The sequence below is a fragment of the Penicillium subrubescens genome (assembly GCF_028828155.1).
Source record: "Penicillium subrubescens strain IBT 31985 chromosome Unknown utg000006l_segment0_segment0, whole genome shotgun sequence".
Lineage (NCBI taxonomy): Eukaryota > Fungi > Ascomycota > Eurotiomycetes > Eurotiales > Aspergillaceae > Penicillium > Penicillium subrubescens.
The window spans coordinates 758,947-777,755 of NW_026643156.1; the positions used below are offsets into that span (position 1 = coordinate 758,947).

At 40.0% G+C, this 18,809-nt stretch overlaps 1 protein-coding gene across 1 annotated transcript; it reads left to right on the forward strand.

Annotated features, from left to right (window-relative positions):
• Positions 1-15,998: 15,998 nt before the first annotated feature.
• Positions 15,999-16,917, forward strand: N7473_008826 (carbonic anhydrase family protein; the record flags this gene model as incomplete). The annotated part of the gene is given in 3 exon segments (XM_057154766.1): positions 15,999-16,446; positions 16,548-16,718; positions 16,730-16,917. 3 exon segments carry the CDS (start codon positions 15,999-16,001, stop codon positions 16,915-16,917), a joined length of 807 nt encoding a protein of 268 aa, XP_057005896.1.
• Positions 16,918-18,809: the final 1,892 nt, after the last annotated feature.

The following is an 18,809-nucleotide window of genomic DNA, read 5'->3' on the forward strand; positions in this document are numbered from 1 at the left end:
AGGAAAACAGGCAGTATTTATAACTTTAGGTACATAGCAGAATGTCACAGAAAAAGAGTCATGAAAGTCCGAAATAACATGGGGGCATACGAGAGTGTTAGGAAACTCTTTGCTTTTTCCATTTGATGCATTAGTTGATAATCAGCATCGTATATCATGAAGCGGTGTATAGGGATACAGATTTATGCATCCGATTGCATTAGCGCGCGCATGTATGCATGCGCTCGCTTATTGCATGGATACGCACACACATATATGTTGAAATTATATTATTCCTATAGCCGCTCCCGCTATAGCAACGTAAGTAGTAGCTCCGCTCTCTTAAAAGGAGGAAGTATACTTATAGGAATAAAAGGCGTAGGTACAATAGGATAATTCGGACCCCCCTAATCACTAGCCTCTATACGCTGCTATTCGCGCTAGACTACGATAGCTAGGTTAAGGAACTCTGTTAGAATATAACGATATTACTACTTAGTCTAGTCGAAGGGTAGTGTATTTCTGCTATTATACGTATTAAGATTGTACGTAGGCTTCGGTAGATCCTTAATTAGCGTCTCTTAAAAGATAATATTACGCGAAGTAACAATCTTCTTCGAATAAATATCGTAGAGACAATACCCTTTACTATTATAAGAGACAAAGTAAGCCTTAGCTATATAAGGTAAGAGCTTAGAAGTACACTTCTCTAATAGCAGGTAATATTAGGCCTAATACCTGAGTATATAAAGATTTAAAACGTTAGGCTTTTTACTATAAAAGGCCTTATACGGAGTTATACTAATCTTCGAATACTATAGCTAATTAGTAGTATAATTAACACCGAGAAGTAATCCGCCCTAGAGATATTTAGGTAGCTAGTTCTTTAAGAGAATAGCTACTAGGGGCTTAAGGAGCTAGCGGTTCTTTATTTCCGCGACCCTATTAAGCTAAGGAGTACGAGGTAATATTAAATCCTACTTAATTCTATTAAATTTATACACTTCCTTAACTTCGTAATACTCACCGGTATTATCGCTAGTTATAGATTTTACCTAGTAGTTAAACTAAGTAAAGAGGTAAGACAGGACCTTACACAATTTATTAGTAATCTCGTCGTAGGATTTAAGCAGAAACACCTAGTAGAAACAAGAGGCGTTATTAGTAATAGTAGCAAAGTAGCGAGCGCTACCTATTACAGTAATAGAGACCGGGCCCTAAATATTAATATAAAGCTAATCGCCTAGATTAGTCTTAATACGCTTCTCCTTACTAAACAGTAGTATATAACCTTTTCCTATAATACAAGGCGTGTAAGGCTCTTTAATAGCCGAGCCCTTAATAATAGTGATACTGTGAGCAGGCTATGATGTATGTATAGGAAGCAAGGTAGGTGATCAGAGAAAATAATTTGAAGCTTGTTATTATTATTGATCTAGCAGGAAAAGTTGGCTATATTTATATTCGTTGCAGGCAGGTTAGCCCTAAGCTAGCCCTAGACGATTCAACGTCATTATGAGCAAGATCTGACGATATAACTTTCGGATATTGTCACACAGTTGATTATAATTGGCTGTATGACGATATTGTGTCACATTATTGATCCATCGATTCCGATAGATCATAATTGTGAGATCCCGGGACCCCGGAACCTTTTTCCTAAGGCTTCCACTGGGCCAGGGCCGGACAACGGCAAGCGGCCTCCTCCTTCCTACTACTTCTGCGTACGTGACATGTCACTTCCGCGCACGTGATCCTACCCTCGGTTCATTAGATATATTTAGTTCTATGTTAAGAGACAATAAAACCTTATACACCCTTTGCCCTATTATAGACCACATATAGTAGCAAACCCTTAAACGGAGTTAGTCCTTTGCGACCACCCACTAGGAGGAAGCTTGCGTCCTATTTAGGGCCCTCCTAGAAGATCGATCCCCCCTGATTCACGAGGGGGCAAAACGAAACTAGAAGCTCTCGCCCTAGAGCTTTAGGACAGCCTAGTGAGGCTAACTGCTAGAAAAGTCTTAAGATCTAGGAGTAGGCAATAGATTTGACCCCTAAACCTAGACAGAAGCTCGCTTCCGCGATCGGGGCCGATCGGTGACGAAAATCCGACCTAGACCCTTATTAGCTCTATTAAAGTATTAAACAGGCAGAACACTAGTAGATACCCTATTAAGAAACTCTAGTTTCTAGGTGTATCCTTCTAATCGGAACAATCCTCACTTTATATAAGGATAAGCGAATCGGAAGTAAAACTTTGAGTAGAGGAAAACACTTCCCTCTAACGGACTATAGTAAAGTTATAATTCCGCGAACTTTTAACGTAAATTTTTAACGATATCTAACGTATATAATTAATACCCTAAGCGAGCCGATATAAGGCCCTGCTAGTTAAGACCCTATACAGCTACCTCCTTAACGCCTAATCTCGTTAGTAACCGAGAGCGTATTAAGCCTTCTACCCCTAACTATAGCGAGGGAGATACGTTCTGCTATTATAGAGGCGGACGACCCTATAATATACGCCCTAATAGCTAAATCTACCGCGAGGACTATCGCTAAGTAGAACTAGTAGGAAGCGTAACGCTAGATATAAGCTACTATTACCTAAAGTAAGTAATTACCGGTAGAATAGCCTATTCCGGACCTCTTATCCTTCTTAGTAACGCCCGAAAATCTAAACCTAACCCCGAACAGTCTACTTACGGGTTAGATTACGCTTAAGAGGGCCCTTCTAAAAAGAGTCCCTAAAATCCGCGAGTATTCAGGAGCTTTTAAGGATAATACCGCTTAAGAGTACCTCCTCGACTACGAACGCTTCTTCTATAAGACAGAACAGCTAGCTAAAGCTACTCTAAACGATAAGCTAAAGGTTATCTACGCGTAAGGTACTCTAGGTAGAAAGGCTATAAAAGCTTAGCGATCGCACTAGTAGCGTATTTTATCTATATATAGAGACGAAATCTCTACCTAGAAGTAATATTAGGAATAGATCCTCTACGAGTTTTCGGAGTATTTAGGACCCGAAAAGCGCTAGGATAGGTTTATAGAGCTTAAGCAAGGCGTAAAGTAACCCTTTACCGAATACGCTATAGACCTCTAGCAGGCTACTACTAACACCGACTAGGAGATTTCAGAGGGTATCCTTATCTAATACCTCCGGAAAGGAGCGAAAGTTAAATTACAGAAGAAGTAGGCTAAGGATAGTACCCGACCTAAGGCTTTAAGGGATATCGTCGAACGTTTTATCTAATACGAATAAGGGTTAACTATCGCTTACTATTACAGGCAGAAGGCCCGAGATACTAATAGGGACGTTAAGATAGCTATAAACAGAATACAGTCTACGCAGGAACCCTTAAACCCTCCGTCGACTAGAGGACCTAGCTAAGTATAAGGCTATAGTAGCGGTTGTAATCAGGGCTCTAGAAACTAGCCTAAAGGCAGGCGTAATATATACTATAACTATAGCGGTAGGGGCTATTTCTCCTAGAACTGCCTAAGTCCGCTAAAGCAGGAGAGTAGAAATAATAGAAAGCCAAAAAACGGTTACAGCTAGACAAATTAAATACGCTTATCAGCTATACGAAAGCTGTATTATAGATATAGATACCGCCCGGCCCTAACCTTCTAGACCCTTCCCTAAACGCTTTAGAGGTAAAGGAAGCTACTCTTTGCTTAATAGGTAATACCTTACTATTCTATTAGATTAATATAGGACCTTTAAGGAAGGATATATCCGTCCGCGTACTTTTAGATTATAGTGCTTTATATATGTTTATTTCTACAGCTACTCTTAGGAAATTTAAGGTATATCTCCCTGCTCCTAAGAAGACCTTACTACTCTATATTAGAATACCTAATAGACGTACGCTTTTTACGGATAATACACTAAAGCTCCTAATTAGGATTAGTTCCTAGAGGGGTTATATCTAAGCGTAAGTATTAGACCTCCTAGAGTTCGAATTTATACTTAAAAGGGACTTCCTTAGTGCGAAGAATCCCTATATCGATTAGGTAACCTTAGTAATAACGCTATAGGATTATAAACGCTTATATCAGGTCGAAGCTATCGCTCCTCTTAAGGACAATAAACTAGCGGAAGCTTAAGTTAACCTAATAAGCAGCTATTAGTTCCGACATACCCTGTGAAAGGAGTCTACGAATACTTTCCTAATAGTTATCAGATAAGAAGAAGCGCCTATCGTACCGTAGTATTCGGATCCTAAAGTACGCGAAGTCCTACAGAAGTTTAAAAAGGTTCTTAGAAACGAACTCCTAGACGCTTTATTACTAGAAAAGAATATTACGTACTAGATCGATACTAGGGATACCTAACCTATAAATATAAACTTATACCCCCTTTCTAATAAAAAGATATAAGAGCAGCTAAAGTAGGTTAACTTACTCCTTAAGAAGGGCCTAATCCGGCTGTCTTCTAGTCTATAGGGCTTTCCGGTAATTTTTATTAAGAAAGCTAACAGAAAGTAGCGGATATACATTAATTACTACGCGCTAAACTAACTTATAATTAAGAATAGTTATCCGCTATTACGTATCTAGGAGCTTTTAGATTAAGTCGGGCGCGCTAAGGTCCTTTTAAAAATCGACCTAGCGTTAGGCTTCTAGCAGGTCCGGGTCGCTAATAATACAATATAGAAGATTATATTTAATACTATCTAGGGTAAATACGAATAGCTCGCTATATTATTTAGCTTTTATAATACTCCTGCGACCTTCTAAACAGTAATAAATAAGGCCCTCTATCTATATTTAGGTAAATTTGTAGTTATCTACCTTAATAATATCCTTATCTTCTCCGACTTACAGGAAGAATACTATCGTTACCTCTAAAAGGTACTAGAAGTCCTTAAACAGGAAAGATTAATAGCTTAACTAGATAAATACGTCTTTTCGACTATAGAATTAGAATTCTGTAGATATATCCTTAGGAATAGGTCTATCCGGCCTATACTAGCTAAGGTAGATATTATTCAGAACTAGCTAAGACCCCGGAACGTCTATAACGTCCGCTAGTTTATCGGGCTAGCGATATACTACCGTCGGTTTATTAGAAACTTTACTAAAATCTGCGTCCTACTCTATAAGCTCTTTAAGGAAACAGATACAGACCTCCGGAAGCAAAAGTTTTGTCCTATCCGCTAGATAGTAATATATAAGTGCGCTTTTAAGAAAATAAAAGATATAATAACGGATTTACCTATCCTTATATAACCTAATCGCTCAAAGCCTTTTATTATCGAGACGGACGCTTCTGAATAGGTAATTAGAATAGTTCTCTATTAACTAAGACCGGACAGATAGCTATACCCGGTTATATTCAACGGAAAGAAGTTAACTAGAGCCGAATTAAATTACCCTATTTACAAGAAAGAGCTTTTAGTAATAAAAGAAGCCTTACGCCTTTAAGATCACTATATCGAGAATAGTACCTAGACTATAGTTATTACCGACTACGTAAGTTTATAATACCTATAGACTACTACGACCTATAGTAAGCGCTTAGCTCGCTAGGTCGACGAGTTTCAAGAGTATAATCTAAAGATTTAATATCGGAAGGGATTAGACGTAGTAATCCCGGATACGCTAAGTAGGAGGCTAGATTTCGTTAGAGATAGCCCAATTAATATATCCTAATCCCGGCCGATTTAGGACGTTACTCTTACTGTAACTCCGATAGAATCGCTAACTATTAGTAAAGTCCCTGAAAACAAATAGTTAGAAGCGACTGTACAATTCCTTAACGTAGGGGAGTTACTATCTCGTAAATCTGTTACTAAAGCTGTCTAACGGTATATAGCTTATTTAAGCTTTCGTAGCTATCCGGATAAGAACGTAGTAGACCGATAACTCGTTTTTACCTACGACGACAGGCTTATTGCACTATATTTAGAGCCTGTTCTTTGTAGAGACCTTATAAACTGTATATATTTAGAATTTAGCTACCTAGGGTAGCCTAGCCTAAATAGAGTTATCCGCCTACAGGCGTAGTAGCCACAAATACGAAGAGATATTAAAAACGTAGTATATTCGTGCCCGAATTATTAAGTTTCGTAGGGTTCTAAGTAGTCTCTAGAGAGGGAAACCTCTTAGTATATAGTAACCTTAGGGATCTGTCTGTTCTAACGCTAGGGAATTAACCTAATCAGTGTCCTACCGATAACCCCTAATAGTAACAGATAGATTATTACAGCAATTAATTACGCTACCGGCTAGCCGGTTACTAAAGCTGTCCCTAAGGCTACTAAGGAAGCTTTAGGCGAGTTCTTGTACAAACAAATCGTTACGAATTATAGAGCGCCTATAAAAGTAATTTCGGATAATAGCTAAAACCTCCTTTCAGGAGCGGTTATATACTACCTAAACCTTCTAAAAACAAGACATAAAACTACTACACCTTACTACCCTTAAACGAATAGAAAGGTAGAAAACCTAAATAGACTGTTAGGTTGTATATTAACGAAATACCTAATAGGAAAGCTAATAAAAGTATAGGATCTCTACCTAACGTAAGCAGTCGTCGCCGCTAGGATCCGCGAATATACCGTAACCGGCCTTAGTCTATTCTATCTAGTGTACAGAATTTACCCTCGACTATTAGGTAACGATTTATTAAAAGATACTCTACCTTTTACGGAAAGGGTCGGAGAGCTTTAGAATCTTAGCGATACCTATAAGAAAGCGAATAAACTCTTACTTACGCGCGCTATCAGAATAAATCGTGTATGTAATAGTTTAGTTACGAAGACAAGCTTTAAAAAAGACACCTAGGTTTTAGTCCGAAATAAATTACTATAGAAGTACAAAAGTAAATAATTTAGGCCTTTTAAAATTATTAAAGCCTACCTACTTAGTACTTACGCGCTAGCAGAGCCGAATAGCTACGTCCTCTACTATTTAATTAATAGATCTCGCCTTATCGAAGCTAATATAAAGGACCTATAAGTGTTATAGACGTCTTAAGCCGCTTAAAGCGCCCTCTACAGGAAAGGTCTATAGTTAAAAAGGCCTAAAGAGATTCTGAAAGTCCTTACTTAGGACAACTCTCCCCTTACCTACTACGAACTATCTATATTTACTCGCGAAGAATAGAAGGCTTTTCGGGCTAATAGTATACGCTAGTAGTAGGTAAGGGAGGGTAGTAGTCCTATAAATAAAGTCGATAGCAGTATCGCAGAAAACACTCTCGAACGTCGCTAAAAGCGACTAACAGCAAAAGATAAAAGATCGCGAAAGATAAAAGATCGCGAAAGCTAATAAGAGATTAGAAGGAGCTTTAATTACTTACCTCTAAAGGAGATAGCAACTAAGAGAGTTTAGAGGAATACCCTCCCTAGTTAGTCTAAAATAGGCCTCGGGATACTAATACTTACAAAAGGACCCTTTTTGATAGCCCTATAGCTATTATAATTTAGGCTATAGGCCTATAGAAAGGAAGCGAAAGCTAGAACTTAATAGATAGATTAACAAATATTATAAATAGAAGGTTATAGTCTACTAGAGAACACTAGATAAAGTCTAAGAAAGGGTTCTTCTTATCGCCCTTACTATCCTCCTTCTTCTTTATAGGTATATCTTTAGGCTTAAGAACCCCTTTACTCACAAGATACTTACTTAGAACCTACTAGTTACTTTTAAGATAAGCTACTATATCCGGGAGGGTATAGAAGGCTATAAGAGCTATAGAAATATTAATAGGGTTCTAAACAGTAGGGTCCTTAAGGGGAGAGGTTAACTAGGTATTCTTCTAGGGACCGGCTATAGTAGCCTTATTAGTATCTATACCCTTTAATAAGGTAACAGGAGTAACTACTAGCTTTAGGAGAGTAGGAGGAACAACTAAAGCGACTTTAATAGCTTTAACTAGGATAGCTATAATAGCAGGAGGGGTAGGAGTCTTAACCTCCTTAAAAGCATACCCGGTGTAGCGCTTAACTAAAGTTAGAACCTAACAATTCTTAAACGTTAGCTACTAAAAGAACGCAGAAATATAATAATATAGACTTACAGAAGAATCCTTTAATATAGGATAGTTAGGATTTTAAATAGTTAAAGGCGCCTTAATCTAGTTAGGGAGTAAATTAAAGCGTAAGCTATAGTTCGTACTACCGGAATTAAACAAATAATTACTATAAGCGCTACAGAAGGCTAAGTCGCTACTAATAATAAGGACGTAATAAGATATAGAAGGACCCTTCTATAGGCTATAACTAGCGTAAGAGGAACTAGTCGGAGCTTAAAGACTATACTATTAAACGTAAGCTACCTAGCGCTAGCTAGAAGTGTTTAAGGGCTTAACCCTATCGCGCTAGTTAATATCCCGAATAGGCGTAGCCGCTAATATAGCCTTCTTAGCTATAAAAGTGAAAGTTAACTTTAGTAGGTTATTACAGGAATCTAGACTAATAAGGACTATAAAGGTTAGTAAGAGTATATAAAAAGGGGAATTCCTCTACTTATAAGGGTTAGTATTAGCTACCTAAGCAATAGAAGTATTAAAAGGCGTACTACTAGCTATAATAGTACCTCTAATAGCACTTCTAATAGTAGCACTACCGCTACCGGTTACCTTTAGGGTATTAATTTAAGTTATAGCTTTAGCTACCTTTATAGTACTACTACTATTATTTCTATCGCTACTAGCTACTTTAGTAGCCTTATACTTTTAAGTACAAGTAGTAGTAGTAGTACTACTACGCTTTCTAGTAGTAACCTAATATTCGGAGTTTCTGTTAAGGCTAGGGGCGAAAGGGACCGGATAAGCTATTATAGTATTAAGGGTTAGGGAGGGATAAGTATAAGGGCTTACTTTAATAGACAGAAAGATACCTAGGAGTAAGGAATCGGTTTAGGAGGGTCCCTTCTTAGGACTTCTAGTTTAAGAGCGAGTAATTACTATTATACGCGTTAGTTTAGAAGCTTTATTAAGATCTTAGAGCTCTCTTACCTATTTTAAGAGTAGGATCTTACGGATATAAGAGAGAGTAAGGAGTTATAGTTTCGAGGGATAGTAAAGTAGGAAGAAATTGCTCGAGAGAGAGGAAACGCGTCTATTTATATTATATTAATTCCTTTATTAATTCTTTGTTTACTAAATTCGGCTACTTCCTTTATATATTAGTTGCGCCTGCCTAAAGTTATAGCCGTAGCCGACCACGCCCGGCCCCTTCTATATTTAGAAGTCCTTTAATTTCTGCTATTCTTTTATAGAGAGCTATAAGTTTTAGGCTTTGCCTCCTTTTCTTTTATATATCTAGTTGCTTTGTTTCTATTCGTGGATAGATACTACCGGCCGCGCGCTCCTTTATACGGATACACGATCTCGGGGCGAAATCGAGTTTGGTAGGGGAGGATAAGATCCTAGGACCCCGGAAACTTTTTCCTAAGGCTCCCACTCGGCCAGGGCCGGACAACGGTAAGCGGCCTCCTCCTTCCTACCACTTCCGCGCACGTGATATATCACTTCCGCGTACGTGATCCTACCCTCGGCAACATACCATGTATTTAGTTCTACGTTAAGAGACAATAAAACCTCATGCACCCTTTGCCCCATCATAGATCACAATAGTATATATATCAGTATCGATATCAGCGTGTACAAACGCATTTTTAACATCGAATTGGATAATAGGCCAGCCTTTATTGACAGCTATAATCAATAGTATATGCTAGGTCTCTGTTCTGGTCGTTGTAGAGAAGGTTTCTAGGAAATCTATACTAATCTTTTGGTAGAATCCTTGTATAACCTATCTAGCCTTATATCTAATAGTCTTATCGCTATTAGTAATATAATTAGGCTTAACAGTAGTAGGGTTTTTGATAGATTTCTTTTTAAATACCCACCTACCCTTTATAGGAGTTATATTAGGTAGTATATTAACGATTTCATATGTGTCTTGGGCTAGCAATTCGTTATTTTCATCTAGGCATGCTTGATACTATAGATCCTGTCGGATTTACGCCGTGTGCATAAACCCTCGGGCGTGTGCTTGTAGGCGCACACAGGTCGATCGAATACCACGATTATGGAAGAGTGACGAAAGTGCAACAGAGGTAGGTCGGCAGCGAACAGGTTGAACAGTGGAGGGTCAACACAGTTAAATCAGAATTGCCTTGAGCTCTATTGGTGAGTGAAAATGGTGTCAAACTTGTTGTATTTAACTAGGGAAACAGGTTATCAACAATGTGACAGCTACGGAGTACTTGGAGATAGGCCAATCAGGGCAACGGAATCAATTGGGGAGAAATTGAGTATATGATTGATTGATTGAGAAACATGAAATGAGGGTGCTCATGGGGGTTGAAATACCCATGAACTTACAGTATAACGGAGGTCCACGGAGGTTGAATATCCTGGTGCCTAATGACAACATAAATGACTGAGATTCGCCATATAAAAGTGTTGCACCATCTAGAAAACAATTGACGTGATGTTCACCCTTGTTTTGGTACGAGTAGCTATCCATTGGAGTTGACACAGGTAGTATTTATAACTTTGGGTACATAGCAGAATGTCAAGGAAAAAGAGTAATAAAAGTCCGAAATAACATGGGGGCATACGAGAGTGTTAGGAAACTCGTTGTTCTTTCCATTTGATAAGATAGTTGATATCTTATCATCGTATCGTGTAGTGGTGGATACCCGATTGGTCCGATGTAAATTGCTTATCTACACGCTTAGTGCGGGGTATCGCACATCCACATGTTGACAGATCCTTTTCATCTGATTTCATAGCTTCGATAAAGCTATTCGGCTCTGTTATGGCCGATGCAGATAGTATATAATTAATTTGTTGATTATATAGCTTCTTTAGCTGATCTGATATAGTAGTTTGGTCAATACTATATATATAGGCCTTATCGATGTGATATAGGCTTAGTTTCGGTATTTGGACCTCAACTTTATGATTAGGGCATGCATCTAATCGTGCTTGTAATATAGCCCTAGTATTAGGTCTTTTAGGGTTATCAGGGATAGAGTCTATCTCTGTAGCCCTAGTATAATCCCTATTGATATTGATATCTTTATTGATATCAGTTTGATGCGTAGCCAAGAATTTTCCTTCTAGGATAACTGCATCTCTAGTCCAAATAGTTCGCCGAAGCTTTATATCATATAGCTTATAGTGCATATAATCACTATAGCCCACTAATATAGCTAGGTTTTTCCTAGACTGCAGCTTAGCTAGGTGCTTATTAGTGTGATAGTAGGCTATTGATCCCTATATTTTTATATGGTTAATCGTAGAGGGTATATCCCTATATATTTTATAGGGTGTTTTGAATTCTAGTGCCCTATGTGGTGTTCTATTATATAGATAAACCATAGCTAGTAGGGCCTCTCCCTATAAATTTTGATTAGCCTTTGAATAAATTAATAAGCTTCTAAGCTTATTAAGTAGTGTAAGGTTGATTCTTTCAATCAAACCATTAGGCTCTTTAGTATATATAGGAGTTTTTCGATGGATTATACCATATCTCCTAATAAATATAGCGAAATCGCTATTAATATATTCTTTAGCGTTATCGGTAAATATCTCTTTGATGGTAGTATTCGTCTGGTTTTCAGAGCGATTCTTAAAGATTTTTAGCATTTCTAGCGCCAGATTTTTAGTTTTCATTAATCTGACGTCTAGATATCTACATTTCTTATCTAGAAAGGTTATATAGTATTTATAGCCGTTATAGGTTTTAGGGCTAATAGGCCCACCTAAATCGCTATGTATTCGTTCTCCAATATTATAATCGGTAGAATCACAAGATCGTTTATTGATCAATCTATTATATTTAGCTAATAGGCACGTTTGACAGATATCTTCGATATATCTAGATATATCTTATTTGGATATATCTATATTAACATGTTTTAATATCTTTTGTAGTGGATTTAGCCCTATATGAGCTAATCTCTCGTGCCAAAGCTTTATGATAGCTTGTTTATCAGTTTGAATAGATAGGATAGCTTGATTCCTTTCTAAACCTTTAGGTGTAAGGACATCAATATTAGTCTTACATAGACTATTCTGCTTGATAGCAGTAAATGTAGTAGTTCTGTCAACATGTGTGTGTGTGCGTATCCCCGCAATAAGCGAGCGCATGCATGCATGCGCGCGCTAATGCAATTGGATGCATAAATCTGTATCCCTATACACCGCTTCATGATATACGATGCTGATTATCAACTACTGCATCAAATGGAAAAAGCAACGAGTTTCCTAACACTCTCGTATGCCCCTATGTTATTTCGGATTCTCATCAGTCTTTTCCTGTGACATTCTGCCATGTACCCAAAGTTATAAATACTCCCTGTTTCCCTAGTTAAATTGAACAAGTTTGACGACAATGTCATAAGTTTGACACCATTTTCACTCACGAATAGAGCTCAAGGCAATTCTGATTAAACTGCGTTGACCCTCCACTGTTCAACCTTTTCGCTGCCGACCCACCTCTATTGCACCTTCGTCACTCTTCCATAATCGTGGTATTCGATCGACCTGTGTGCGCCTACAAGCACACGCCCGAGGGTTTATGCACACAGCGTAAATCCGACAAGTTCTACTAGATATATTTCTAGTAGCTATATCTATATTAGATATAGAATATAGGCCGTTTCGATAGGATATAGCATATATATCCTTATTATTATATATATCTTTTGTGTAAATATAGGCCTTATCATTATAGAATGTAGATATCATATCTACTAGGCAGTTTGTGCTTAGTATATTTATGCCTAGTTCTGGCATATATAGCACATTCCTTAGTATATAGATATAGTTAGAATTAGTTCTAACTATAAGATTTCCTTGATAATTAATTTGAATTGATTTAGCTTTTCCCCATATAACAGTTTTGTTTGTAGGCCAATAGTTATAGAAATATTCCAATCTGTTTATAACAGAACTAGTAGCAGCAGTATCCACGATAAATTCAATATCAGATAGGATAGATCGATTCATAAGCAATTTAGCGATCTCCTTTATTTCAATTTGATCTTTTGTGTGGTTTTGATTAGATATACTGTATATATTATCAGTATATTCATCTGCTGATTGGCCAGGGGATATATAGGTTATATATACCTATATATCCCATGATTAGCCATGTAATTTGAACTGTGGCTGCATACGAAGTTCGAAGCGAAAAAGAAATCTGAGGAGTTCATCCAAGTGTCTTGGGAGACATTTCCCAATGAAGTCTCCTCGTAAATCCCATTGCATCGGGATGTGATATTATTAGGTATTGAGGCTATAAAAGCAGGGTTTTATCAGTCAAGAGTACGCAGGAATATGCTCCACTGTAGCCCGAAATTCAGTAAGGGGTGGAGGTGCTAACTATTGCAAGCGGCTAAGTTTTATAATTCGGATATCAGCTCTTCCCCGTCATCCTACCCCCAATTTCCAAAGAACACGTCTATCGGTTCGTAGTGGATCGTACCTTGGGTCCGGCCGGCTCTCGGTCGATAGCACTTCAGACCAACTTATTTTTTGCCGCTCCGACTTACTGATCATCACAAAACAGTAGAGATGTGGCAGCTACAGGGCTATTCCTACCGACCATTCAGGAGACGCAGTTAATGCACCAACCATCCAAAAAAATAATGTCAGTCTTCGGCGGAGACGAGGCGCAGATGATGAAGATTTTTAAATCGTCCCAAATTCATTCGCGTGAAGGTATTCAGAGGTCGGTGACCACCAATTTTGCGGTAATTTTTTGTACCGTAGTTCCTACAATCGTCGCGTCTCGCCCACAGTCGTGATATCACTGTTCCCACGAAGCAACCGAGTGCTTAGGACATCTTTATGAGGGAACTTTACGGGCTGATTCATGGCACGATGTACTTGGAAGATCAAGTGATTAAATTCTGTCTTCAAAACAACATTCCCCCTCAGAATCGTCTTGCTGGCGAGGCGATACTGAAGTGCAAATCGATCAAGCCTCAGCAAAACCACTCAAAACCTCGAAGAGGAGAAATAGTGGAAAGAGCGCCATCACGGTCACAACTTTTCCTTCATGCGTGCTTCAGTGCCAATTCCTCAGAGGCTGCAAACTTGGTGAAAGGAGAGGGTCCCAGGGGCTTGGTGAGCCCATCCGCTGCTTGTTCCTCGGTTGGAATGTATTCTGGATTGATTTCTTCTGAATTCAAAACAACTCGCTGGAAATAGAATTTCACGTTGAAATGCTTCGTCCGTATGTGAAACTCAGGATTGCGGGAGAGAGCAATCGCGGTTTGGTTGTCAGCCAGGGCTATAATATTCACCCTTCCTCTCTACGTTCAAGCAGCAAGCTATGCTTTATTGACAATAGGGGAGCAGAATTGGCCGTTGGCATTGTCTTCGAGGAGAATGGCCATGATTCTACATCGATGACACGGAAAAGGCGACTTATGATTCATCCACATAGTCCCGGGGCAGCTCTAGCTGTGGAAAGCGGTATTGCAGTGGGATAAGAATTACGATGATCACATTTCAACTTGGGTCCCCGAATGCGAGTCGATCATTCAGTTAACACACCATTCTCTTCATCTTTTTACTGGGATTTGAGTGGAAACGAAAGGAAGGGAAGGTGAGAAGGAGGGCGCATTTACCATACAACCATGGCTAGATGGAAATTCGGCGCACAGCGAGGAGAAACTATGATCGGTCCAAGTGAACTTTTTTTATCCATAAAGCGATACATTTATCTTACCATCTAGACTTGTTCGGTGACCGTGCTATCCATTTGGCTCGAAGTACGTACTGGCAGGCTCTCTTCCCCCACTCTGGACTTGAGACGACAGCTTAAGATCGTCTTGGAAGCTCAATACCTTGCAGATCTCTGCTTATTTTCGGGAACGTCTAGACAAACATTACGGTAAAAGAGATCCTTTGTCTTCAAAACAAACCCCAATGACACAGCTTTTCCCAATCGAGCGATACCCGGAGCCTCCGAATCGGACCCAACAAACTGGTCAACCCCATCAATTAGCGGCACTTGGTCCACAGTATTCCCCCAATCCTCGCTTTTTTTCTAGATGAAGTTCTCAGCACGCTATATGATTTTTGGGTGGGTCCTAAATGGAGAGCTGGACTGTGGAGTGCAGCGGGATATTTTATGCCGAGGAACCCCTGTGGCTATGACGGGACCTCAGAATGACTTGCTCGATAAACACTTGAAAGACCCATAACACATTCTAACGAAAGGTAGCACCTATTGGGCAGGATATTTGGCACGGTTTATCGCATGTTCACTTATCCTCAACATTTCCATGAGCCGATCTACATAAATCTAAATATCAGCATTTTGACTCCGTAGGATATGGGTTCTTATTTTACTCGACCCGAGCTAGATTCTTTCTCAAGTTAATCTCGCCAAGACCGAAATCCCCCGACAGGCCCTACTTACGAACTGTACACCGATCTAGATAAGGTAATGGAGCCATCTAGCAGAGGCCTCCTGTTCTACTGTATTTCGTATTGGAAGAGAGAGGTTGTACTAATTATGACGATCGGGGCCAAGACCCCACTGAGTGGGGAGTTAATTACTGTACAGGAACCGCGAAGTAGCCTCCATAGCGCGGAGGAGGTCTTGGTCCAAAAATCGTCATGTGGAGAAAGTACAAGACGAAGAGTTGCCCAGTGTACTCCGTACTATCCCACTTTCGGTTTTTCATGGATAATGGTCCACTCTCGATAGCCCTGGTCCGTCGATCATTTACCTAAACAATGAGCTATGGATCCATTGCCTTTCGCTTGAACAGCTCTACCACCCGGTGATGCCGGGTTATACCAGGAGAAGAGATATTTCTATCACGGATAATTTCCGCAATGAGACATTCGCATCAGACTGTTAATAACGCGGCACTTAGTCTAGCAGCGGTAGTCTGTGTTTTTCATGTTAATAGATAGGGTCTGATAGGGAATGATGTGAAGTATAAAGACCCAGTCTTTCCCTCGCCCTGCCTCTATTGAGTAGAGCATTCATCTCTTCCAGCATTTTTCTCGAAATACAATCGCAATGAAGGTCACCGCCGCCATTCTTCCCCTCATTGCCTCGGCCACCGCGTCGCGCCTTCACGGCACCTCGCTGCTGCCCCGTTCCGCTGATGGTACCGTTGACGTCAACTCGTTCAACTATACCAACACTGGTGGTCCTTTGACTTGGTACGGTCTCAGTAAGACAAACTCTGCCTGCTCTGAGGGCAAGCACCAGTCTCCCATCGACATTGTCACCGAGGACATTGACTATGCCGCTGCCAGCTCAATTCGCTTCAATGTCCCCAGCACCGACAATGCCAAGTTTGAGAATTTGGGGTCCGGCCTTGAGGTTGTCCTGACCAACGGTACCCTCGTCGCTGGCAACAGTTCTTACAAGCTTGCTCAATTCCATTTCCACACTCCTTCTGAGCACCGTATCAATGAGGAGTACTACCCTATGGAGGTTCACTTCGTTTTCGAGAACTCTAGTAGGTTCCCATTGTCACCAACCTGAAAATGATCTATTTATACTTGTATATGTGCAAGTAGAACTTTATCCCACAGTGTGCCAATACTAATAATTGAATAGACAATGCCATTGCTGTTGTTGGCTTTGTCTTCGAACTGTCCCAGTTTGGTTACTCTACCCCCCTCTTCGACTCCGTCTTCGCCCACATTGACGACATTGCCACCCCTGGCACCTACACTAAGACTAGCCATCTCGACTTCACTGCCCTTACTGCTCACCTGAAGTCTCACGGTATCTACCAGTACACGGGCTCCCTCACCACCCCCCTTGCTCGGAGGATGTTGCCTGGTTCCTCAGCACTGAGCCCCTCCCTCTGAACGTTCAGAGCTACAACGCCGTCAAGCACGTTCTGAAGTTCAACGCCCGCTACACCCAAAACGCGCTCGGCCAGGACAATCTCCTCGAGGTTGCCGCCAGTGAGCTCAACTAAGTTTGATCATTGAAAAAGACTGCTATTGCAAAGAGGTTCGGGCACAAACCCATGTCTGGAACCTCCATAGATTGCCGTGATCGGACTTGTAATGAAGGTGGATGCAGCAATAGTTGGGATTCACGTATCCGTGTAGACTGCACAAAGTATATACTGTACATAATACCTAATACCAGGGGAACGCAACATTTTGCGCCATACAATTTTTATCTGCGTCGTTCGTCCCATCTCCCAGTACGCTGATCTTTACCTCGATGGAGAATAGGATGATGTACCATGTGGATGGCACGGCACAAATCGACGGATCAGCTTTGGATTAACAAGGAGAATTCCTTTTCTCTCAATCCATATCGGCACTTTCCGCACAATCGGATGGGCCCTGCCTTGGCGTGGAGTGAAGAAAATGTCTTGACGGTGACAAGACTCGCGAAGCCCACGCTAGCGCGTGATCCAAGATGGGAAATGTGGGGCCGGATCGCGATCTCGGAGAACTTTTCAGCTGACTCGTAAGCCCCTAAGAATGGAGATTCCAGGAGCCAAGTACACCCGAGACACAAAGATTCCGCCTTTTGAGATGTGTGATTACAATCCTCGCAGAATCAAGATGTCAATCCAAGGCTTGGCACGAAGGTTAAGACTTATAGTTAGATATGCTTTATAGAGCGTACGGAAAAAAGGCCGGTGGCCCCCTTAAGCTATCCGGCTTGTGAAAATTTTGCGACGGGCTCTCAGATGCCGAGTTCAAAATAAATCCGCCGAGAAAGTATCCATTGGGCCGTGGAAATTTGGTCCAAAGGGCTTGCCCCACCCCATGGTGATCATATCTCGAAAGGCACGAAGTACATAGTGCGTCGGCATTATACTCTTACGAGAGGCCATAACCAGACTAACAGCACGTGTTTTCTTTCTATGTAATCCTTACGGAGTACTTTGATCAGCAACGCTGTAACTTATTATTTCTATATCTTAATTCGTACTTAGGCAGCCTGAGCTTACGGTACTGTAGAGTGAAATTGTGGTGCCTTACCAACCAGGTGTCATAAGGAGGGTTGAATTTAACTAACTTAACTAACTTAGTAATTCTTTATCTTAGTAGTTGAGTCTATTATATTTTAGAGTAACTAATAAGAGGAATAGGATCTTAGATAATCATAGAGAATTCGTAATATTTTTAAATCTCTTTATATTTACCTATATTACCTATATCATTATCTACTGCTAACTTTATAACGTAATTCACAAGCGAGCGGATCACACAGGCGAGCGGATCACCCCAAAATACCATACTTAATGCCGCCTTTTGATTCATTCATATTTCAACCACCAGGTGTTTATATCGAGTAGAATTCTAAATTATGCATCTAGGGAGACACAGGAAAGGCCAGTATAGTTTTCAAGCCATATAGACTATTTTGTAGATACGTTACAATAAAATACGCGGTATTTTTGCTATCTGAGACTTAAATATATATATCTCTATCAGTACTTTGATTAGTCTTCCTCCACTACGCCAGTATGCTAGAAATAACATTAAGATTATAATCCCTCGATATTTCATACTAAAATTATGTCGTTGTCAATATATAGAATTGTAATTTATAGCATTTAGTATGGTGTTTTGGGGTGATCCGCTCGCTTGTGAATTACGTTAGTATATCTAAATTACTATAGAAGATACTATATACCTTTCTTAAACTTATTAATAATTTCAGTTGTAGAGTCGAAGACAGTGATTCAGTTGGTCATTTCCTCGTTCGTGACTCTCGGAATGAGGTCCGAATTTTGTAGTCCGGGAGGCTGTGGTTGCTGTTGAATGTGATATCGCCTGCTTGACGGAACATTCCTTTCGGTCTTTTAATCTGTATATGCTTCAATTCCATTAACCACTCGGG